Genomic DNA, 24,285 nt, shown 5'->3' on the forward strand with positions numbered 1-24,285 from the left:
ATTAATACAGCTCTCCAGCTGCACTCTGGCTCAGGATAATCATATTTGTTCTGTCTAGAAAATTAATTCTCTATATATGTGGGGGAATAATTACAAAACTCAAATAACAATTCTCCCTTTTGGTTTGCGATCACCTCCTCCCAGAATGCAGTAGTGTTGCAGAACAGTGGGTTTTGCTTTAACAGGCAGAAAAGCATGCACTTCAATTTCTGCTAGCCTTCAACAACCTTGCTTTCATCCACTAGGTGGTGTGACACCTCCATCAGCCAAACACTGAGGCTCACCTGCCTGCTGTTACAGCTAAAGGTACACAACAAATGGAAATACATCTTAAACTTTAAAGTACAAGTTAAGTGAAATGTGCCTTTGAATAATATTTCATTCCACTGATTCTGTGTGTCCTTCTCTACAACACTTGAAGCGGTGATTTCACATTTTTCTCTTTTGCATGCACACTCACTCTTCCTCCCCACTTTCCCGCAGACAAATAATTTGGTCCTGCCTCCTCCATCCCTCTGCTGTTAGGTGGTACAGCCCACTGCCATACTCAGCAGTCAGCCTCTCTCTCAGAGGAGGAGGATTCACACTCTGGTTTTATTTCTCTCCTCCTCTCCTTCTCCTCTTGCTATGACCCATTTGACAAGCGGCTGCCACCAAGACCGATGTGAGTAACAGACACACGCAGACACAGAGTTACATGAGTGTGTTTTTGAGAGAGTGAAGAACGATGTGGTTAGGGTTCACCGGGAGTGCAGTGATGTGCAGGTGTGCATCTCAGGTGTGACCAAGTGTTCATGTGATGGAAACAACTCATGGAGCAAGAGCTGGGCTGAAACTAGATGCTTTGCCCTTTACACTGATGTGAGGAGTGGGCTGAAAGAGCTTTAGCTGTGGCTCAGGAGGTTTAGCAGATCATCTACTGATCAGAAGGTTGAAGGTTTGATTCCTGTCTGCTTCGGTCTGCATGTTAAAGTATCCGTGGGTAAGATACTGAAACCTGAGTTGCTTCTGATGTGTTCATTGGAGTGTGAAAGATAGATAGAAATAAAGCACTTAGACATAGAAAAAATGCTTGAATGAATGTGTGTGTGAAGCAGTGAATGTGACATGTTGTGTAAAAGTGCTTTGACTGCTCGAGTAGAAAAGTGACATGTAAAAACCAGTCCATTCACATGAGGAACAGTGGTCTCAGCGTGTGAGTGTGTTGATGGACATGAAATACGTGTGTTTGATCTCATTCTTCACTGAAAGACTAAATTGTGCCTCTTCATTGCTCTAAAGTGAGATGCTGTCACATCACTTGTCTGAATGGGTGTCTGTGCAGGTGTTAGACAGCATTCAGAAACACAGTGCTGTTTCTCAAAAGCAGGAATCAGTCATTTACAGCTTTTTTAAGCCAGGATGTGTTTTTTGTGCCCATGTGAACTTATTCAAGAAGTATGGTGGATATGTTCTGCTGCTGATTTCAGCTTCCGAACATGCTTTGTTGGTGCAGAACGTTTTTGACACGGCACAGACAGAAACTAGGTTACTTTTAAAATAACGTGAACATGTTAAAAATAACATTTTTTTATGTAAGCATCATAATCTTTAAGGATTGGTATGACTAAAGGCGGCACAGCAGTGATGAATCTCAGCTTGTCTGAGCCTCTTCTTGTCCACATGTCAAAGAAAACAAACTCAAATACCTCCTGATGGTACTCAAAGTGTTTGTGTGAGTCTAAAATATATCAAATACTATCAACATTCACCTTAGAAGAGACACAAAAAGACATGAAAATGACCAACATGTTCTGATCTCAGGACCTCAGATGCTGTTGTTCTGTCAGATGTCTCCGGTGTCTCTGACTCACAGGTAAGGCGTCCTTTGGTGTTTCTGTTTTGACACACCCACCCAGCGATAACAGGTTAATTTATATTAAGAGGGTTTAAATCAAACTTTCTTTTCTATAATCGGACTTTGGCTAGGTTTAAGACCTGAAAACTACTTGCTTAGATTCAGGAAATGGTCACTGTTTGGGTTAAAATGTTCTCCTTCTCAGCATTAACCATGCATGTAATACCTGAAACGATCAAAAGAAAATCAACATTATTTATGCAAGATAATTCATAATTTTATTGGGGAGGGGGTTCGTGGCTCAAAGAGTTGGCAGTTCGTCTTGTAACCGGAAGGTTGCCGGTTCGAGCCCCAGCTTGGACAGTCTCGGCCGTTGTGTCCTTGGGCAAGACACTTCACCTGCTGCCTACTGGTGATGGCCAGAGAGGCCGATGGCGCGATATGGCAGCCTCGCTTCTGTCAGGGCAGCTGTGGCTACAACTGTAGCTGCCTCCACCAGTGTGTGAATGTGAGAGTGAATGAATAGTGGAATTGTACAGCGCTTTGAGGGCCCTGAAAAGTGCTTATATAAAATGCAATCCATTATTATATTGGTTGGGTTTGATTATTGGGGGGGGGTCATAAACCCCCTAATCCCCCTGGAAATCATGCCCCTGAGCTGCACCTCTGTCTGGTCCTTGTGGGTCCCCTTTGAGTCTTTGTTTTTCTGACTTCTTTCCAGCAATAAGAACAAAGCTCTAACTACAGCAGCACAGGGACAGTGACTCTGAGGTCCTTTTCTTTGTTAAACACTCATCTAATCATAACAGATCCAATCATGTTGTCTCCTCTTGGGACTCAAAACTAATTAATGAGAGTTAAGCTCATGGTTGTGCTTATGCATCCTTGAAAAACATGTAACATCCTCACCATCCACACTGACAGATCAGTGTCACAGTTTGTAAAAGTGGTGTGAACATGGCTGAAGAGGCATCTCTAAAATATTTGGGACTCAGTAACACTTTTAAACAGATGCTGAAGGCATTAAATAAAATATAAAAATTCCAAAATAAAGCAGAAGTCAGGACACATGAAGTTTAAGTTTAACACAGGGTGGAGAACACGACGACAATGTGACTTTTTCAGTTTTGATAAATGATTTTAAGACGTCAACCATCTTCTGAAAGCCTGAGCTGTGACACTGAATTTTTAGTGCAGCAGGATGAACATCAGAGACATAAAGTCACAAACTAATGAAAGCAGGATGCAGAGGAGATAAGGAGATCGCTGCAACAGGAAACTGAATGGATCTGTAATCGGCACACCGATCATCCAGACTGACGCTGTGGATGAGAAGCTCCTGTTTTATTTCTTCCTGGAGACATTAACGAGCTGACAGATGGGCGCTGATGGCTGCGTTTGTCTGTCACGTATAGAATGAGGATGTTTTTCTAATGTATGTAGACAGTAATGTACGCATATTGTCACTTTAAGGTAATTCATGTGGCAGTACGATAGCAATATACTGCAGAATAGTCAGCAATTCAACACTGTATATGATCACACAGATTACACTAAACATCAAAGTCAGCTTGGTATGTGTCAGCCATTCCCACCATATTTTCCTAATCTCTCATAAACTGACATCTTTATGACGGATAACAGTTACATAAATTGATTTATTTCTATTCGAAATCAGTTCATCTTCTTCCAGTGGCTTGAAAGATGTGAAAAACTAAATACACTGAAAATATGAAACTATCTAAAGTTTGATATATTTCAAGGAGTTACCCTGAGTTATAAATGTTTGCAGTGGGTGCATCCACAGATGAGGTCAACTAAAACCAAAAACCAGCTCCGTTTTTTGTCCTAAAACACGAGTTGCTTCACTGGATTCACACTTGTCTTTATGCTGGGCCTTGGTGCAGCAAGAAGTGGCTCTTCACTTCCAGTCACTAAAAATATGAACAGAAGCTTCATCAAGTCACAAAATAAAAGACCCCATGCAGACTAAACACGGCACTTTAGAAATGCTCTTGGTGTGATTTAAAGTCGTGTGAAGAAAAAAGTATCCCAGAGACATTGCATCCTGGGGTACCATCCTCTCTTTAATCTTTTGATTGGCTGACCCTTGCAGATTAAAGGCTTGGACATTTGGAGGGTGGGGTCTCTCTGCTCGGAGCCAAAGCTCTGCTCCTGAGATGACCATATTAGGTACTTCCCCTTTTTGTGACATCCAAGAGTCAATTAAATAAAATACCAGTCTGCAGCCCGAGTTTTTGACTCAAAGAGATCACTCTACATACACTGACCTCATTGGGCATATTTAATATGAACAGCCAACTTGTAGTTTTACAAGATGGTAGTGAGATCTACTAGGATATATGGCTTGGACAAAGACAGTTTTCAAGCTGGAGATGTTAAGATCTTCACTGGGATGATCAGGATGGACAAGATTAAAAATGAGTACATCAGAGGGACAGCTGAGGTTGAGCGGTTTCGAGAGAAAGTTGGAGAGGAGGGGCAGCAGAAGTGTTGGACAATGGATGAGAAGATTTATAAATGTAGTGAAGGAGGACATGTAGAGGGTGGTGAGGCAGAGGAGGATGCTAGGGATAGGATGAGACAGAGACAGATGAATTGGCTCTGGCAACCACTAAAGGCAGCAATCGAAAGACAAAGAAGAGAACAGCGCTGGAACATGAGATATATGACAGGAAATAACCAGAAGCAATAGGCCCCTTTAAAGACTTGATTCGACCTGATGAGTAAAGTTTTAAGGCAGAAACAGTTCCAATTTTATTCATATAAAACCAAATCACAACAACAGTTGCCTCAAGGTGCTTTATCCTCCTAGGACAGGGGTGGGCAATCTCAGTCCACGAGGGTCGGTGTCCCTGCAGGTTTTAGATGTGTCCTCGAACCAACACAGCTGATTTAAATGGCTAAATTAGCTCCTCAACATGTCCTGAAGTTCTCCAGAGGCCTGGTAACGAACTAATCATGTGATTCAGGTGTGTTGACCCAAGGTGAGATCTAAAGCCTGCAGGACACCGGCCCTCGTGAACTGAGATTGCCCACCCCTGTCCTAGGACCTGGCGTCCACATATGTGGACATCACATTTTGGGTTATTTAGACCAAAATATTCAATTTTGCTCCACAAGGGCCTGAGATCCACTTATGAAGACGTTATACTGCTACTGTTCTATCGAAATTTTAAATGAATATCCTCATATGTGGCTCTCATTTTTCTTAAAAACAAAAATTAGGTAAAAAAAATCTGCTAATTCTTTGTTTTTACATTCATCGGGTTCCAATCAGGCCAAATATCAAAGAGAAATTAAAAATGCATGCTGTGGAAGAGTTTGGGTCTTGGGAGGTTAAGATAAGTTAACGTTTATTAGTCCTACATGTGGGAAATTTGTTACATTTACATCGTAAGCTAAGGATCCTAAAATTACACAAGAAAGAAAGTAGAGAAAACCCCAACAATCAGATGACCCCCTATGAGCAAACACTTTGGCAACAGTGGAAGGGAAGAACTGCCTTTTAACAGGAAGAAACATCTGGCTTCCCTTGCCCCCAACCAGCTGCAGCAATCATGCTGTGGAAGAGAACCAGAGATTAAGAATAAATAATGATTAAATGCAGAGAGATGTATAAACACAAAGCAAGTGAAAATGAGTAAAATAATAATAATATTAAAAGTGGCTATTGATCCCAAGAGTTCAACGATGTGAATCTCATTCCAACTTTAAAAAGTAATTTTATGCGCTTTTCCTCACCAAAAATCATGTCTGTAATCCTCATTTTCTCTTAGAATTATATTAAAACCTTTTATTACTAAGTTTGAAGCATTTTATAAAAAGTATTAAGTTGTGTTTTGCCTCAGACTGTTTTAAAAGCAACACACAAGCTTCTGATTAATGTTGATTGCAATACAAGTGGCCAGTTGATTCATCAGTGCAAAATGCAGATACAGGTATTCTGCCGATAAAGGGTCATAAACTGATTTAACTGCTGAAGCAGCCATCCACATTCCACAGAAAATGTCGGCGTTACTTAGCCTAGTATACATTTTTCACAGCCTTTTTTGCTGTTGCTATTTTGATAAATGTTGTGTTTTTCATGAATCTGATGGAGGCGGACAGACCATCATCATCACTGCAGAGCGAACGGACGCTCTCTGACAGCTCTTTAAAAACTTAGACAGATAGACAGAGAGAAGTAGCCTTATTGGCCTCATCCAAACGCCAGCACCCGCCCTCTGCTCTGCTCTGGATTTCCTGCCAAACTCTGAAAAGCTCGTCCCTTAAAACCAATAACCAGGAGGGTGTGAAATTATCTTGTCATCGCTCTCTTCTATCCCTCGTCTCGCATTTCTCCTCTTCTTCTCTGTCTCCACCCTATAAAGCTTATGTGCCAGCCAAACAATGCAATGCAATATAAGCAATGAAACAGCTGTAATCACTCAGTCACCCGTTCAGCGCGCTGCAGGCACTGTGGCGACCTGGCAGGCTTATCGATCTCTGGTGGCGGGAACGATTAAAGGCACCCCGGCAGTTAACAGATGGTGAGTGACGGCACTCATAAACCTCGCACTAAAAGACTAATGTCCTACAAGCTGCATCCGGCGTGCCAGCAATAAACAACCCTGCCGCAGACTGTCAGCGATACGAGCAGGGAGAGAGGGATGAAGGGAGGCGACGGGCCACCTGCTGTCCCACCAAACATGGTTTGACATGCGGGGGGTCCTCGGAGCCGAATATGGAGCGCTGATGGAGGTCGTGAGAGACAGTCTGCTCTCAGCTTTCAATTACAAAACCCAAATGGTGCCTGAATGGTTCAAATCTGAAGGAAAGAGGACAGAAAGAAACCCAGAGGAATACTTTGGAAGGAAGATACTTTACAAAAATACAGCAACAGATATAAGCTTGACAATGGCGTAGAAACAATGGCGTAGCTCCATGTATGCTAATGTTGGTCAAGCTGACCACCTCTTAAGTTTAGTTTGAAAAATCTCAACAATTAATATCTTGCATCTAACAACTTACAGAATATTTACATTCTGAGTAGGATTTGACAGACTGATGCCTGCAGTGGCTTTCAAAGAATGTCTGTCTTCCATGCAAACTATAGGACACCATGACTATCTGCTAGCGACCAATGCAAGTGCAAGGAGGCGTTCAGTGTAGCAAACTTTACTTCTTTGCAACCGATATCACGCTATCGACTGCCAGCAACCTCTTGCAACCAATCACCAACCAGTCTTAGAATATACGTTTTCCCCTAGACTGCTGGTTTTCAGGGGGTCACTGAACATTGTCTAAGCCTAAATAAGTATATACAGTAAATGTGGCTTTAGCACTTAATTTCATGTTAGCTGCCAACTGGCTGGGGAACACACATTTTTCTCTCCTGATCAGTGATTGCCAGATGGTCACCACCTCATCATAAATGCCGAGACCAAATCTGAACTTGGGGGGAATGAAAAAAAAAATTAATTCCAAGTGACACATCAAAAACTTCACATTTGTTTCAAAATGCCAGTTGTGCCTTTCTCACAAACATAGGGTTAGGGTCATGTACAGCCTTAGATAAAACGTCATTTATTATACTACTCATTCTAATATTAATCCAGAGAGCACTCCACTGTGATCACCACACTGATTCTACTGTAGAAATAAGGCTGCTCATCACTGCTTTGTTACCTACTGAAAATCAGGCTCTGGCTCCTGGGCTGGAGACTGCATACACCACTCTGGGTTCTTCACAACTAGCTTTGTGTGCTTTGCAGCTGTCTCTGCAATTTAGCTTCTCGTTAGTGTCCTGTCATGCAATAAATAAATAAAAGTCCACATCTCTACTCCTAAGCTGTAAATCACTCTAAAATTTCCCACCTCACAGCACATGAACAAAAAGCCAGCTGACTGTAGCACGTTTGCAGAAAAAAAAGGCATTTATGTAAAGAGCATAAGCTCAATAACTGAGTTACTATGTTACATAAATATATATGGCCACACAATGCATATAATATATAGAGTTTGAACCATTTTGGTGCATACATGTAAATTTCGTTATGGTGAACTTGTCGTACATTAGCTTGCTTGTTCTGATGCATTATAAACTTGTGGTTTCTGAGTTAGCTTAGCATTCAGATGTGAAATGGGTTTCAGCGGACGAGGATTGGAGTTTAAATTGTTCTCAGCACAGCTGATTTCAGTGGCTAGATTACCTCCTCAACTTGTCTTGATGCTCTCCAGAGGCCTGGTAATGAACTAATCATTTGATTCAGGTGTTTTGACCCAGGGTGAGATCTAAAACCTGCAGGGCACCGGCACTCGAGGCCTGGAGTTCCCCACCCCTGGTCTAGATGATGACAATGCTGCATCTCCAACTTTGAGATAAATAAAATAAAATATACCCGACTAGATAAAATAGATGCTAGTCGGGTATATTTTAGCATCTTTTCAGCCAGTGAGTCTTGTTTGAGAAACTTTCTCTCATGAGGTAGATGTAAACCAAAGCATACCTGCATGGTTACAGATAGCTTTTTGGATGTTAAGAAGTGAAATGGAAGTGAAACTTTCAGTGACCCCAGAGATTGCAACTTTTTAACTCAAAGTCATACTTGGTAATAAGTCTGGGCAGTTGTTTGGGGAGCTCCCATCTAAATGGATGAAGACAGAGCCTCAGTATCAACTTCTGTGGTCAGAGCGACATAAAAACTGTGCGTGTCCTGTATGTATGAATAAACAAATCCATGAAAAACATTTAACAAATTGGAGGACTTTGCCCCAGGATAAGGTTTCAATTTTTTCCCCTTTGCAGATTTATGTCTACTTTCAGTTTATGAAACTTGCTCAGGAGAGTAATTCTCTCATTTTTCTGGAGCCCGTTCTCTTTGCTGTAACTTCCAGACACAACCTCAGAGATTTATCACGGCAGCATGACGTAACAGCCCGGCACAAGAGTTTACAGGGGTTTCTGAAATCAAATTTTCTGCTTCCCTTTTGTTAGGGCATACCCCATTTTTGTGCTCTCTTTGGCTGACAGACATGCTTGTTGTTGATAGGAGGAAAGCAGCATGAATGTGAGAGAAAATTAACTCCAGTCTGACAGATGGAAGCCAATTAGTTGCTCTGGCCACTCGTTAGGGCCGCCGGCTGAGCCCGCTGGGGCTGTGTGTGTGTGTTTGTGTACAGGGAGGGTGTGTAGCTGTGCACTTTGTTTGTGGTACAGTTTTTCTTTATTAATTTACTTTTGGGAGTCGTGCAAGTGCTGTGTGAGAGCTGTGTGTGGCTTATGGCTTTAGTTAGTGTTTGTAGACTTGCTTTAAGGCCAAAGTAAGAGTGAGTCTCTAGGAAAGTATGTCAGTGTAATGCCACGTAACGTGATGGATAGTGTACTGTCAGTAATACAGGTGTGTGTGTGTGTCAGCTGTGGGTTCAGGCAGTGTTTTATGTCTAACTCCATTACCGTCTTCCTCGCGTCAGGTGCTGAGACACCAGGCCTCAGTGTCTAACTTAATTTGACGGTTTGTTTTCCAGACGCCAGGATGAACGGTGAACTGAGAGCCGGTCGGACCACGACAGCCAAGAGAGGGAGCAGCGCCATTGACAGGTGCGTCTGCATATCTACCACTCCACCTGAGTTACAGATATTGCTTCTGTGGTTACATTTATAGAAACTTCAATTTAAAAATAATGAAAAAGATCATGACTTGCACCCTCACAACACTATGAAATAAGCTTAAAAATAATGAAAGTTTGACTAAAGAGTGTCCTAAAGAGGAATTCTATTCACTATCCTCAGCTGGAAATTGTTTTATGCTGGTTCTATGTTGACATTTAAACACATTTGGAGGGAAATCTTGGAGGAAACTTCCAGCATGAAGTTTAGGGATTGCTTGGAAATGGGCTTTGCAGTTGTCACTATGCATTCTTGATAATTTAGAGATCTGCCTTAGAGACATGATAAGATGAAGAGAAGCAGTAGCATCTCATAATCTCAGTGCAGGTGGAAGTGGTACATCATCAAGGTAGAGAAAAGGCGGTTTTAGGAAGACACTTTGATTGCTTTGGAGTAGAAAGTTTGCACGTTTGTACATTATCTTGCACCGGTTACTGAAAAGTGTGCATAATTTAATACGTTTATTATTATAAATACCAATAAATCTTAAAGAACTCAAAAGAAGTAATGTGGAAATGTTAAAAAAACAACTAAAGATAAAGAATATCCAAACAAACAAGCCAGCAGCCTTTCTTGATAGCTTGAGCTTGATAGTTGAGATGATTATTTATCAATCTTAAACATCATCTAGATGTCCTCCTTAGACTTTCCAGAAAACAAAGCTTGTGTTCAGAAGCTGTCTCATATTTTTCCATCGAGAAATTAGTATTAATGTCAAAAATACTGCTCCCTAACAGTAAGTTAACGACCAAATCTCCTTCTTTCTCATCCTTCTGAGTTAATTAATTAAAGCATCATTAGCGTCCATCACAGGTTTACAATGATAACATCAGGTGGCAGAGTTGATGAGTGTGACAATAAAGACGTGAAGTTTGCCATGAAAGAAATCAGACAGTTTACATGCAGACACATGTAACTGACTTAAAAGTGTTTTATTGCTTCATTCACAGCTGTTTAGTAACCAAATGTGAATCAGACGCCACTGCATTAAAAACAACAACAAAAATATATGCAGTTCTTGATTTTATCATCATCACTCTTTAGAAGCTGCTCTTCTTAGAATTTCTAATGAAATTTTGACGAGGAAAGATGAACATTTTTGATTTAACAGCATCATCCAAATCCTCACATTGATCATTTCTGAAAACTTTGGGTTCTCCTCTGTTATCTTGTCCTGTCGTGTGTCTCAAGGTTCTGTTTTGGGCATTTTTAAAGGTGTCACATATCTTACATATGACATGATATCCAGTTATACGTTTTATTTCTTCACAGAATGTTGCAAAAATAATTATCAGTTATCATTATCATTATAAGTTCTTGTTTGTGCTCTTGACAGCTTTGTTGCCACTGTGATCAACAATCTTGGCCATCATTGGTTAAATCAAAAGTCAGAAATGTACTTATTACATTGGACCAGGCTCTTAGCTTTGATAACCATGTTAATAGTCTTTGTCATACTACTTTGTCCATGTTTTGTGCCTCAGTTGAATGGTGTCAATTCAATTCAATTTTATTTATATAGCGCCAAATCACAACAAAAGTCGCCTCAAGGCGCTTCATAGATACAGAGAAAAACCCAGCAATCATATGACCCCCTATGAGCAAGCACTTTGGCGACAGTAGGAAGGAAAAACTTCCTTTTAACAGGAAGAAACCTCCAACAGAACCAGGCTCAGGGAGGGGCGGGGCCATCTGCTGCGACCGGTTGGGGTGAGAGAGGGAAGACAGGATAAAGACATGCTGTGGAAGAGAGACAGAGGTTAATAACAGATATGATTCAATGCAGAGAGGTCTGTTAACACATAGTGAGTGAGAAAGGTGACTGGAAAGGAAAAACTCAATGCATCATGGGAATCCCCCGGCAGCCTACGTCTATTGCAGCATAACTAAGGGAGGATTCAGGGTCACCTGGTCCAGCCCTAACTATATGCTTTAGCAAAAAGGAAAGTTTTAAGCCTAATCTCGAAAGTAGAGATAGTGTCTGTCTCCTGAATCCAAACTGGAAGCTGGTTCCACAGAAGAGGGGCCTGAAAACTGAAGGCTCTGCCTCCCATTCCCCCGTGTCCAATTGTAATTCACTGTAAACTAGTCTCAGTAAGTCACTTATAAATGGTCCAAAGTGGTGATTACTTTGAGAGCTCTGCATAGTCACGTCTGCTGACATTAGTGAACTCCTGCATTAATAAATATCATGCAGGTCATTGAGGTCATCCGACTAAAACCTTTCAATGGTTCTTTGTTCTAGAATGAAAACTAACAGAGACGTATATGTAGATACATTTTGCTTACTTGCTTAATTTCCTTCACTGCAGTAATCTGATGGATACTGAACCTTTATTACAAATAGAAACATTAATATCTAACAGACACGTTTGATGAGTAGACAGCATAACAAATCAAGGTGATGCTTATACACACAACCTACCTGACTATTTAAATATGACACCTGAAAAGTCTATTTGGATGAAAATCTGTATCTAAGAAAATGTGCTGTTCCCAGTGTCTCCATACAAGTGCAAACTTATGTTTTGTAATTCTGGAAATTCAGACCAAACTTCCCTCCCTGTTTTTAGAAGTGTAATCCAGGGAAGGAAGAAGGCCAGTAATAGTGTTTTGTGTTGTATTGATGAGCCTTTGCTGAGGCCCCGTTTTTCAGCCTTGTATCATTCTATCAAAATAGCTTTGACACATAATCTGTTAAAACTTTACAATACGACATGCGACTCCCCTGCATTTCATTTATAATTATAAAGGTATTTTATTTTGAATTACAATGTAATTACATTTACCTACAAATACTTAAAGGTAGGTACACTAGAATAAGGGGCTAACAAGTCTGATTTTTACAGGAATCAAAGAAAGAATTATTATCAAATTAAATGTATTTAATGCTTAATGTTATTTAAGGCTATTACTTCATAGTATGGATATAGATAAACACTACACTAAGTAAAGCAATGCGTACCTTTAGGTAGAGCACAATTTAATAGGAATTTTGTGGAAAAACAAACAATAGGAGGAGCGAGGCCCGTATTACTGAGTGTTCAATCTTGCACTTTTACATCTCTATCATCATTATGTTTATGTACATGATGTTCTATTATTCAATTTCCCTCACTTTTTAGTAATTATTTAGCAGAGATTTGAAACAGTTTATTGATAATTTAGTTAATGAAATTTGTTTAAAGTTAAAATAAATAAATAAACATTAGTCTTGTGCATGATATGGCCCCTGACCAAAAGCTACAGCAGACCTATGAGGTGAGATGGAGAAACATTGTTTTTCTGCAAAATTACCATGAAATTACAGACTTTAATTTATTTACACTGCAGTTAAAATTATGTACAGAATAATTTCTGTCTGCTTTCCTGTAAAATATCTGAAGTTACACACTACATAAATGTATTTAGAGTATAAATATTTCTTTGTTTCCTGTAAAAACTTGACTCCCTACCCCCTTATTCTAGTGAACCAACCTTTATGTATTTGTAGGTACATATAATTGTAATTTAAACGTAATTAAATTATAATTCCATTTAATTACAGGGAATTATACCATAATCCAAATTATCCAAAAAACAAGTACAACTAGTGTTGCTTCAGTAAATCCATTTACATTAGAAGACATCCATGAGCGGTTCACAGAGACAGCATTCCTCTGCGATACAGGGACGTGCATTTGAATCTTTGAGTGTTCGAGATCCTTTATGTCGTTTAAATTCTTTGGAGTAATTTTGCTAACATTACATGTTAAACTTGTGTTTTTATAGTAGTACCACCAGAACAGCAGCTCTATCAATGCTGGTTTTCTGTGGTTGTTAGTGCTGCAGTTGGCATTTTGTTTGAGGCTGAAAGTGAATGACGGTCCAGCTGTCCCCAGCTTTAACCTCATTCTCTGTTTACATGGAAGCTAAAGCCAAACTGTCCTCCAAATCCCACCGCCGCACGCCGCTGGACGGATTAAAGCCGGGACGAACACGACTCAGCGACGGCCAGAGTTGGGATTTACAGCCAGGCAGCCGCACAGCCAACCCCCAGAGAGGCTGTGAGGATCTGTGGAGGGAGCCAGTGGGAACAGTTCACTGTGCGTGAACCCTCGTTGCTCAGGATTTCACATAATTCACTTACCACAGCCTGCAAAAGGCGGCAGGCTAAAATAAGCTTTACTTCTTAAACCTCTACCATCATGAGAAACTAAGGTGGAGAGTCAGAGCTCAGCCCAAACATCCAGAGAATGTTTGTGGATGCTAGAATTAACAATACGTCCACAAACACAGAAAAATGGACAAAGCTTGTTCCCACTTTGTCTTTTTTTTATATAATTTGACCTCGCGAAATCTCCCGCCAAATTACATTTGATTTGTCTTTCAAATGTGCTAATTGTTTTTTAAAAAAGTTTCAGCCTTTTGGCCACATGGAGAGCAGGTACACAGACTTTTATTCATCAGTGTGTGTTTTCTGCGACATTTTTCCGTCTGAACACCCCAGCTTGTCTTCCAGATGGGTTCGGCCTCCTTCTCCGTGTCCTAATCAAAACTAACGACACCAAACCTGCTTTGAGCAGCAGAGCTCTCGCCTGAGGTACAAACACACAGCAGCTCATTGTAGCTACAACATTTATCACTGACAGAAGTATTCACAGGTAGCAAGCCAAGAAAGTTCACGTGATGATGCAAAAACCGGCAGCGTGTCGACCCAAGTTCAGTAATGTTTACTCATCAGAGGAAAATAGTAGTTTGGCGAGTCTGTCACAGCTGCTGCGGAAGCCCCAAACTTCCTGAGAATTCTTCTGTAATCAAAAACGTGGTGTAATTTCAGGGGGTCTTGGAGGGGTTTTACAAGGAGTCTTAATGGGAACCATGTGCACAACTGTCTCATTAGCTTGCAGTGCCTAAAAACAGTATTCCCATTTGCATAGGTATATAGATATACACATATAGGTATACACAGCCAGCAGCACCTGGACCACTGATACAAAGCAGGACAGATCCATGGTGTCGTGTTGTTTACATAAAAAGTCTGAGCCTACCATCTCAGTGTTGGATAAGTAACTGAGACTAATCAGACCAGGCAATATTTTTTTCCAAACCTCTATTGTAATCGCACTGTTAGCACAGATAGGAGAGTTCAGTCAAGAAAAACCCGCAAAGTGGACTTCAAATTCTTTACACTCAAGTTTTGCATGACAAAAGTACTGCAGGTACTGCACGTTTCAAAGTACAAAGTTGAGTCAAATGAAATAAAAATGCAGCATTCAAGCTGAAAGTAAAAATCCAAGCAAAGTGCAAAACACAAATGTCTCAATGGAAGGCAAACAATGTTTTCCAGGCTGTTAACCCTCCAAATTACACTGTCGCTTTGCACATCTCTGAAATGGGAGCGTCATCTTGCAGCAGCCAATTTTGGAGTGCATCAGAGCACCGACCCCAGTGCAGGAAGCATCCCGAAAAAAGAAATTTCATTACAATATGATGACAGGGTGACTAAGAATATTTGAGTTTTCTCTAAAGCTACTTTGATTTAACAGTAATCAAAAGGTACACGTAGATTAATCATCATACTTAAACTGTTTTAAATGTTGCCCATAGTGAAAGTATTTTCAGGTTAATTAAAAACACGCCGTGCTTTAGCATGTTTTTTCTTGTTTTAGCTTCCAGCTCTGTTGCCCTGGATACGAGGTAAACTTGTGTCTGAGGTTTTTGGCAAACTGAATGATGCCACACGTTGCTTTCTCTGTAGCTCAATCTATCATTATCCTAGTTTCAAAATTTATAATTTTGTTACTTTTGGGTTTTCTTTTTGAAAAATTCAACTATTATGACAGTTTTCTTGCAAGATAACATAAAGAACATTAGAAAAATAAACTTCCTAACTGCGATGCTTAGGTGTATAATCACTGATAAATGTGTGATCGTCTGAATAATTATTTACGCTCTGATTCTCAGCTCTGTCCCTCATCCTCTAAAGGTCTGTCTCACAGTTTGAAGCCCTCTGAGAGGTTCTGGTTGCTCCATCCTGCATTTTAAATCTCTTTCCTCGCTGCAGACGTCCTTTCATGTTAGCAAGAAAGACTTTTTAAAAGCAGCGTATGCATCTCTAAGCTTCAGAGACCGAGACTCTGGGGGAAGGCTCTGAGCTCCAGTCTGAGGTGAAGGAAGTGGGGCTGTGTGGCGTGACTTATACATTATCAATACTTCACTGCACCGGTGATGTTAAACAGTGCAGAGGAAAAAACATGGCTCTCTCTGAGATGCTGAGAGCTGAGCACGACCGCAGGTGGCATTGTGTTTTTTAATTGTTTGATGATTGTTAATCAAAGGGCACAATTAACTGCTCAGATGCCTCCACACAGTGTAGTGCACAGTTTACTCTTATATCAGTAATACAGGATTGATTCAAATCCAGTTACTGTTTGATCTGCATCAGAAAGCTCACTGTAACCTATAGGACATCCTGATTTTGCCAAGTGGTTGTTGTTAACATTGTTATGATAGCCTAACACGCTGTTTGTGTTGTCATAAGGGAGATGCTGGCAAAAATAATACCAAAAATACCACGTGTCACCTGTTATTACTGCAAAGAAGTGGAAGAAGCATCGCACAGCACGGTTTATGGTGCTTCTGTAGGGATCAAGGCTTGTGGACAGTGCAAGTTGGCCGATGTGGGTAAATGACTGGAAAGTATTGAGAGGACTGGCTGGTGATAGGGGTGGAAAGCATGGCTGATTGTTGGGAGCTGAGAGGATGACAGGGTGAGGAATGATGTGGGACTGGTGGGCTTAAGGTAAGCTCAGCTAGAGAGTCATCAGCTAATTCTAGCACCGGAGCTGATTAGCTGGGTTAGGAAAGTGAGTCCCTAATTCAGTGTGATCGTAAGTGAGCCCACCTACTGCAACTTTTATTTACCTCACGCAGTTTAAATGCAAGAGATAAATGTGTAAAACTGCAACATTATCTATAAAAATCAATTTTGTTTTTTGTAGAAGGCTGTGAACATGGTTATTTGTGCTGTAACATTGAAGTCTGACTTACTGCTGGAGCCTCTAGTGGACATTAGAGGAACTGCATTGACATCATTGTTCCCATAAGGAGGTTTCTGCTTGAATGTAACTCAAATAAAAGCTGATATGATTAGAAAACAGGTGGAGAAGTGATGCCATTTGGGTTTTTCATTCACCTTCTTCTTGCTGCTTTGTACTAAGTCCGTTTCTATTGGACTGCCACATTTTTTGATGTGTTAATTCTGTGTTAATAGTTCTAAAAGTAGCTGTGGAAACTTCCACAGCTGTGGAAAACCCAAATGAACTGTAATTGCTCTAGTTTTTTAGTCTCGCTCCAAATCTTTGTTTATTTTGAGTGCATGTCAGTGTGAGGCGAGGGTGTTTGTCATCATGGTGGATGAGCCGTGTGACAAAGTCCAGCAGCTGCTGGCTTACATGACATGACAGTCACACACACACACACACACACACACACACACAGAGGGACTGTTGTGCGATTACGCTGCCTCTCACAGAAGCTTTACTGAATCTCTCAGATATGATCGATGACTGCATCCTCTGTGTTTGGGACTCATGCAGACACACAAATACTTTTGTACTTCTGAGGACCCTGAATTTTTTTGGTCACTTCTAACTATTGTGACTTTTTTCCAGTAAGCACAAAACTACTAAGTGGAATATCAGAAACCTGATGTCTTCTGGAGAACAGAATCATTTTTCCAAACATCCTAGTTTTATTTTGAAAGCTTGGATTATTTTACTTTTCACAAAAAACAAGAACCACCAGGGTAAAACTGTTATATCCTCTGATGTCAGTACTTAACCTTTTTGTATCCTTTCTGTGGGATAAAAAAAAAGCCACCAGTCACGGAAGTTGGCCACTCCTCCCTGAGCTCGGTTCTTCCTGTTAAATTGGAGTTTTTCCATCCTATTGTCGCCAGGTGTTTCCTCATGCGGGACTCTTATGGTGTTTTCTGTCTATTATTTTAGGGCCTTTACCTTAAAATATAAAGCACCTGGAGGCAACTGTTGTTGTAATTTTGGCACTCAATTAATAAAGCTGAATTGAATGGATAACAGCCTGCAGTCATTTGTTGTAGTTTTCAGCGAGTCTCTCATGCGTCTCCTGAGCGATCCCAGCGGATTCTTCTTTGGAAAATTTCTTGAGCTTCTCCAGATTTGATGGTCGTCTGGCTTCAGTTCACCCCTCACATTTTCAATGGGATTCAAGTCAGGCTTTGTGCAGGCCAGTCAATAACATTCACTTTGGTGTTGGAAGAGAAAAAAAACAATTCAGACTGAATTTGTTGCTGACTGCTTGAGGGTTTTACGGTTTTTAAGATTGGATAGGTGGAAGAGAATGGATGGATCATGGTTGTTAGCTTTTTCGTGCGACTCTTGTGTCAAACGATATGTGTTAATTATCCTTAATGCTGAGTGTGTTCTCAGTGCTGTTCTTCATAACTCCACCTCTTAAAAAGTGGGGACAGGGTGTAAGATGTAAATAAAAATAGAACACAATGATTTGCAACTCTCACAAACCCATTTATTTATTTTATTTAGTCAAAATGAGCTAACATTCTTCCTAAAATGGTAACTTTTCTCAATTTAAACATTTATGTGTTCTCTTTGTGTTCTGTCGATGTCCTGCACTTCGGCCTGTTTAGCACTTTTGCTAAATCCTAATGGCTAATCAACAGCCTAAAACTAATTGTGCTCTTCTTCTAAAATCAAGTCTCCTGAAAATTTTTAGGTCTCCAAAAAAAGGCGTCACTTTCCAAAGGCATCATCGATGTTATGGTTGTGCTTTCTAATGCTGGAGGAATGTGATTACTGATGTACAGACAGATGGTGTTTCCAAACTGATCCGGGCTCATCGCTTTAGTCTCTGGGGCTGCCGTCCAGTCCTCTGCTCAGGATCCAAGCACACAATGACAGACCCACACTCGTGTGATGTGCCAGTTTGGCACAGCGCTGTTTCCATGATTTTCTTTTTAACCTGTCTGCTGACGGGAGGAGGGTCACAGGAAATCAAGAATATTTGTAATTTGTATTTTGTAATATAATGTCGCAAATTGGGGTGAAAAATATTAGGCAAACATTTTAGGCTCATGTTCAGCCCCTTGCCCTGACACAGATATATAGTCGTGTGAAAAATTAAGTACACCCTCATTACTTACATAAGAATTAAAATGTCAAGTAGTAGTCAGGTGCTGCTACTCAAATGCACTTGATTAACTGATGACCAGTAAGAGTGAGCACCTTTAGAAAAACAGAGGTTCTGGCAGTTTGGTGGTCTGGAGCATTCAGGTGTGCCACAATCTTCATCCAAGCAGAAAAACTGCAAAAAACCCAAGAGCTCCATCTCAGCCTCTACAGGCCTCGGACGGCAGTTTAAATGTTCTTGACAGTGAAATTCGTAAAAGACTGAACGAGTGTTGCTTGTTTCTCTCCAGAAAGGCTGCATGACTTAGGTTTGCAAGCTGTATCTGAAAAACCCACCACAACAATGTCCTTTGTACAGATGAGACCAGGGGCCCGTTCTTCGTACCTCGCTAAGTAGGTTAGCTGGATTAGATTGTTGACGATTTCGCGTGATCCTGGATCAGTCGGTTCCCCGAAGCTCATCCGGGACTTGCTGTCATAGCAACAGAGCCGTAAGCGTAAACCTGCTCGGGAGCAGGTTTACTTTATGTAAACAGGATTAGATCGCGGCCACGCAGGTATGTCCGCTTCATTTATACGAAAGCAACAGCGATATTTTTCCACTGTTTCACCATAAATAAATATTATCAATGTAACTAAAGATAATGCAGCACTTGATCCTTTTATTGATGTCACACAGATACATACAGGTCATTTCCTAAAAAAGGGAAATGTACTATTAACATTCTATTACATGTATGTGATTATTACAGATGTAATTCATATTTCAGAGTAGTAATTGTAAATTACTTCGTGTAATCAAGATGAGAGACCACGGCTATAAAAGCGAAGGTGGATTTGGGAAGCCTGTCGCAGCCATGTCCTGTCCGTATACGCGACCAACCCATTGCGGAAGGTGCAAGATTGATAAGGAGAGTCCTCAGAATTCAGCGTATATTGCGGGACAGACAGGATCCTTTAGCTCAGCGCGACAGTGTGCTCATAGAGAGATATCGATATTCCCGTGAGGGTATTATTTACTTAACCAACTTGTTGACGAGGGGGTGCAGGACCACCACCTGTCTTTTTTTCCTCTGCCCTTTTCTTGGTTGCTGTTATGAACAAACTAACAGAGTATTACAGGCCAGTATTACCTTGCCAAGAGACGCAAAGCAATCTAAGAGATAAATATTACCATTCTGTAGAATACTCCTGTATTCCACTTTTACTTGTTCCCATGTTCTTGTGGGTCCTGTTGTGGCTCTAATGTGAAAGGGGATATAATATAACATATTATAATATAATATAATGCCATATGATATTGGACAATATAGTGTCATATGATAGATCTACCCTACCGCCTACTGGTGTTGGCCAGAGGGGCCGATGGCGCGATATGGCAGCCTGGCTACAACCGTAGCTGCCTCCACCAGTGTGTGAATGTGGGAGTGAATGAATAGTGGTATCGTAAAGCGCTTTGGGTGCCTTGGAAAGCGCTATATAAACCCAATCCATTATCATTATTATTATTATTAAATTACCTACGAGTTTGATTTGTCAGCAACTTTCTGCCAGCCCTCTCTCCTTGCTTTTGCAGCCTTTGCAGTGTTCTCTTGCGTTTTAATTAAACTCTGAAACTCCTGAAATCCCTCACTCAAGAGTTCTTGCTCTGCTGCCGGAAAATACCGAGCACGCCCCTTGGACATTTTCGCCGACCAATCAGCGGGTTGCCGATCAATGTTTCTACTATCGATGCGTAGCCCCTTTTACGACACCCAGTGATGTCACATTCCTGCGTCCAGCTGTAGTAATCGTCAACAGCAGGTGTGTTCGGGGAACCGGATTAGCGAGCTCACGGTTAGCGCGATGATTTGATCTTGGATGTGTCATTTGATCTTGGATGTAGTAAGCGACGTACGAAGAACGGGCCCCAGAAGTGGAGATATTTGTCCAGAATAAACAGCAGGACATTAGAGAGAAAAATACAACAACAACAACAAAAAATAGCATATCAGCACAAACAACTCAAAGCAACTGTCAGCACAATGATGGAGGGCTGATGATTTGGGCACCTGGGGGTCACTGAGTTGACCATTAACTCCCCTGTATATCAGAGTCAGATCTGAGGACACATGTCTGACAGCTAAAGCTCAGACCAAACCAACTGGACAATAATGCAAAGCCAACGAATCCATACCTCAAACTGACCGAAATGCTGTGGTGGGACCTTCAGAGAGCTGTTAATGAATCCTGCAAACCTCAGTGCAGCTCTGTAAAGAGTGAGCCAAAATGTGATGTGATGTGAGAGGGCGATAAAGTCATGTAGAAAATCATTACTTCAAGTTATTGCTGCTAAAGGAGGTTCTACAAGCGACTGAATCTCAGGGCGTACTTCGTCTTTCACAGGACTGTATCTCTGTAGTTAAATAAAGTGTCACTTTAATTCTCTAGTTTTTCCTTAGAGAGAAAGAAATTTTAGATTAGATTCAATTTATTGTTATTGAAATGTATATGACTCAAACAATGACCAAAGTACAATCAATATGGATACATACACAGATATATACTATACACACACATGTATAAATACAACCCAATTACAATATGCACAATATTTAAATGAATGCACAGTTTTATTGTATGAAATGAGTGGATGTAAGTGAACTTGTAAATGAGTGGTGTGTGTGAGTCCACAAGGTAGACTTGAGCATGTGCATTGCTACCAGTGTCCATTAAATTACACATAAAACATCGAATTCCAGCGTTCTTCTTCTGCAGGCAGGCTGTTGGTCGATTTAGGATTGATGACAGGACACATTCCCTCGATGTTTTCGTGCCATACCTGGGAGTTAAATAAAGTTAAATAAAAACACTTTCACAAGAAGCTACAGATTTTCTGCTGCTCCTCACATTAAAATGGTTCATGGCATAACGTGGATGAGACATACGAATGTGTAGAACTGTGAATGATGCAAAGCTGCTCTACTGCAGTCCAAGAATAAAGACATGGAGCTGGTAATGATCTACTTAGTAGGTCCACTTTAAAATGTGTTTAACTATCAAGTGAAATTACGGCATTAAAAGCAATATTTTGTATTTTTGATGATATTGTAAACGTCCAATAAGGGAAACATTTAACAACTGTGTCCCTGACGGGAAACGCTCAGTGGGTTCCAGCCACCGTTTCACCTGCAGCTCCATAGCTGTCTGTCTCATTTTCTAATTGAGACGTTATTTTGTTTCCTTTTTTTCTATCAGCTGCAAAAATCTTAGAGAACTTTTGACTTCAGTGAAGCCTCCTCCTTCCACGTGCAGGGCTGCCTGCAGGTCGGTGCCTCCTGAATCCATGTGAATCAGCATTTAATTAACCGATGGGGAGGCCTCTCAGGTTCCCGGCAGCTCTGGGGTTGTACAGTCCTCACATTGATCTGCGCTTTTGTTGGAGGCAGACCTTCAGACTGCAAAGTGTGTTTTCCTACCTCCTGATTAACTTCACATCAACTACGCGAGGGCAAAAAAAAAGAAATCAAAGGAGAGACAGAGGACGAGGGTGAGATGGAGAGAGAGATAGCGATGATGGGAGAGACACAGAGCGAGGGCACCGAGCAGAACTCTGTAATTATGTCTTCTTGTCCCTCGATCGCCCTGCTGAGATGAGCGTTTAGCGTAAAGAGATGAATCAGCGTTTCTTTTGAGGAGAAAAATAACAGCTCGATAAAGAGGCGGCACAAAAAACTCCCAAGAAAACAAAAACCATTTAACACACACACTCACGCACTCTCACACACACACACACACACACACACACACACTCGGAGGGAAGATAAAGAGAGGAAACTAAACAGCCTCCTTGTTTAAATTTAAATGTCGCCTTTGATGGAGCTGTGCTGCCGGCTGCCGGTTTCACCTCATCGACTCTGAAATGGCCGAGTGTGTTTACATGCAAACAAAACACGCAGTTTAAATATAATTAAGATAAGACTGTGGACGCAGGTTGGCCGGCAGGTCCTGTTTGGAGCTCACAGTGAGAAAAGATTTAAAACTGTTTACGTCTGTCATCTTTTTCTGTATGTTCACTGAATGTGAGAAAAGGATAATCCCCACATCGTCCATTATTATGCAGTGAAACAAATTATTTTTCACTTTAAAATATGTTTTTGGTGCTTTTGTATTAAAGCATTTATCTAGCAAAGTGCAGAAACCACAATGCAGGATGTGCAATTCATATTTCATAATTAGTCTGAATTCCCACTTTGAATACTTCCCGGGATTTTTACACCTTTTGGGTTTAAGCACAGGCCGTACATTGTCCTGTTCTCGCCTCCGATTGTGCTTTGTCTTTCTCCTTGAACTACAGCCTTCCTTCCTCTCATCTGTATGCGTGCTCTGCATATATAGCTTCAGAATAAATAGCTTTAGAAGTTTGAGCCATGGATATATTCTGCCTGAAACTTGTCTTTGGGATTATTACCACACATTTCTGAATGCTGCTTGTAGTAGTTTATGTACTACTAATACATAGTATTAGTAGTACATAGTAGTATTTGGGGTGGGGGGTGAGTTTAGAATTACAGTCACAGTTAGAGCCATAGGTTTGTGCACAGTGTTGCAAAGAGTTTAACAAAAGTATCGCATTAACGGTTTAGGATTTAAATATTATTGCCTCCAAGTACCAAATTTAAGGTAAAGACCCTACAATAATACAGAGAAAACAGAGAAGACCCCAACAATCGGATGATCCTATATGAGTAAGTGCTTTGGCGACAGTGGGAAATAAAAACTTCCTTTTAACAGTAAGAAACCTCCAGTAGAACCAGGCTCAGGGAGAGGAAGGCAATCTTACACATGTTGATCAACTCATCTGTTTTCAGTCAAGTTGTGCTCAAGATCAAAGTCACATTTGTCAGTTTTCAGGCAATAAGATGTAAAGAGTGATGGAGTGTGAGCCATTTGAGCTACGAAATGACAGGGTAAATGCTACGTTTCTCACCGTCTCCATGCTTTTCTCTTCCCATCACTCACCTTGGTTCCATCTGCCCAAAGATCTTTTTTCCTGGACTCTGCAGGTGCGTTTAGCAGAGGTGTGGACTCGAGTCACATGACTTGGACTCGAGTCAGACTCGAGTCATTAATTTTATGACTTTAGACTTGACTTGAAAAAATGTTCTAAGACTTGTGACTTGACTTGGACTTTTACACCAATGACTTGGGACTTGAATTGGACTTGAACCGGTTTACTTGAAAAGACTTGATATTTTACCCCAAATATAAAATCTAACATGCATATTATATAGAGATTGAAAATGTGACGTCATTCACGGGTAGAACCGCAAAGGATTCTGGGAACTCGTGGCAAGCGGTACTAGCGCAGGCAGGCTTTCAATTAAAATCAGTTAAACAGCGATAAAAAGAAACACAAAAATGTCAAGAAGCCGTTGTATGATTAACTGCAATAGCCGGTCGCATGACAGCCACGGGAAGCCGACGGGTAAAGAGATCGGTTGTTATCGGATTACGTCGTTGAAGAGAAATTGTTCGAGCCATGTTTCCGAAGTAACAAAGACGCGACGGATGGCCTGGATTGCAGCCATTCAAAGATCAAATATAACGTCCCAGAACCCTCCAGCTCA

The 24,285-nt window shown here is 40.9% G+C and overlaps 1 protein-coding gene across 1 annotated transcript in view; it reads left to right on the forward strand.

Moving 5' to 3' along the window:
• The first annotated feature begins 236 nt into the window (after window positions 1-236).
• Window positions 237-24,285, forward strand: part of LOC147326706 (RNA-binding protein Raly-like) — an 82,937-nt gene continuing 58,888 nt past the window's right edge. Inside the window, exons 1-3 of the mRNA XM_086302038.1 lie at window positions 237-306; window positions 526-664; window positions 9,368-9,440. Coding sequence (XP_086158164.1) covers window positions 628-664; window positions 9,368-9,440 — 110 coding nt within the window. The 5' untranslated portion in view covers window positions 237-306; window positions 526-627. The remainder of the gene's footprint in view (window positions 307-525; window positions 665-9,367; window positions 9,441-24,285) is intronic.

This window comes from Aulonocara sp. 'chitande type north' Nkhata Bay, linkage group LG7, assembly GCF_057382095.1.
Source record: "Aulonocara sp. 'chitande type north' Nkhata Bay isolate Kocher_YH1m ecotype deep benthic linkage group LG7, A_spYH_male_GT1.1, whole genome shotgun sequence".
Classification (NCBI taxonomy): domain Eukaryota; kingdom Metazoa; phylum Chordata; class Actinopteri; order Cichliformes; family Cichlidae; genus Aulonocara; species Aulonocara sp. 'chitande type north' Nkhata Bay.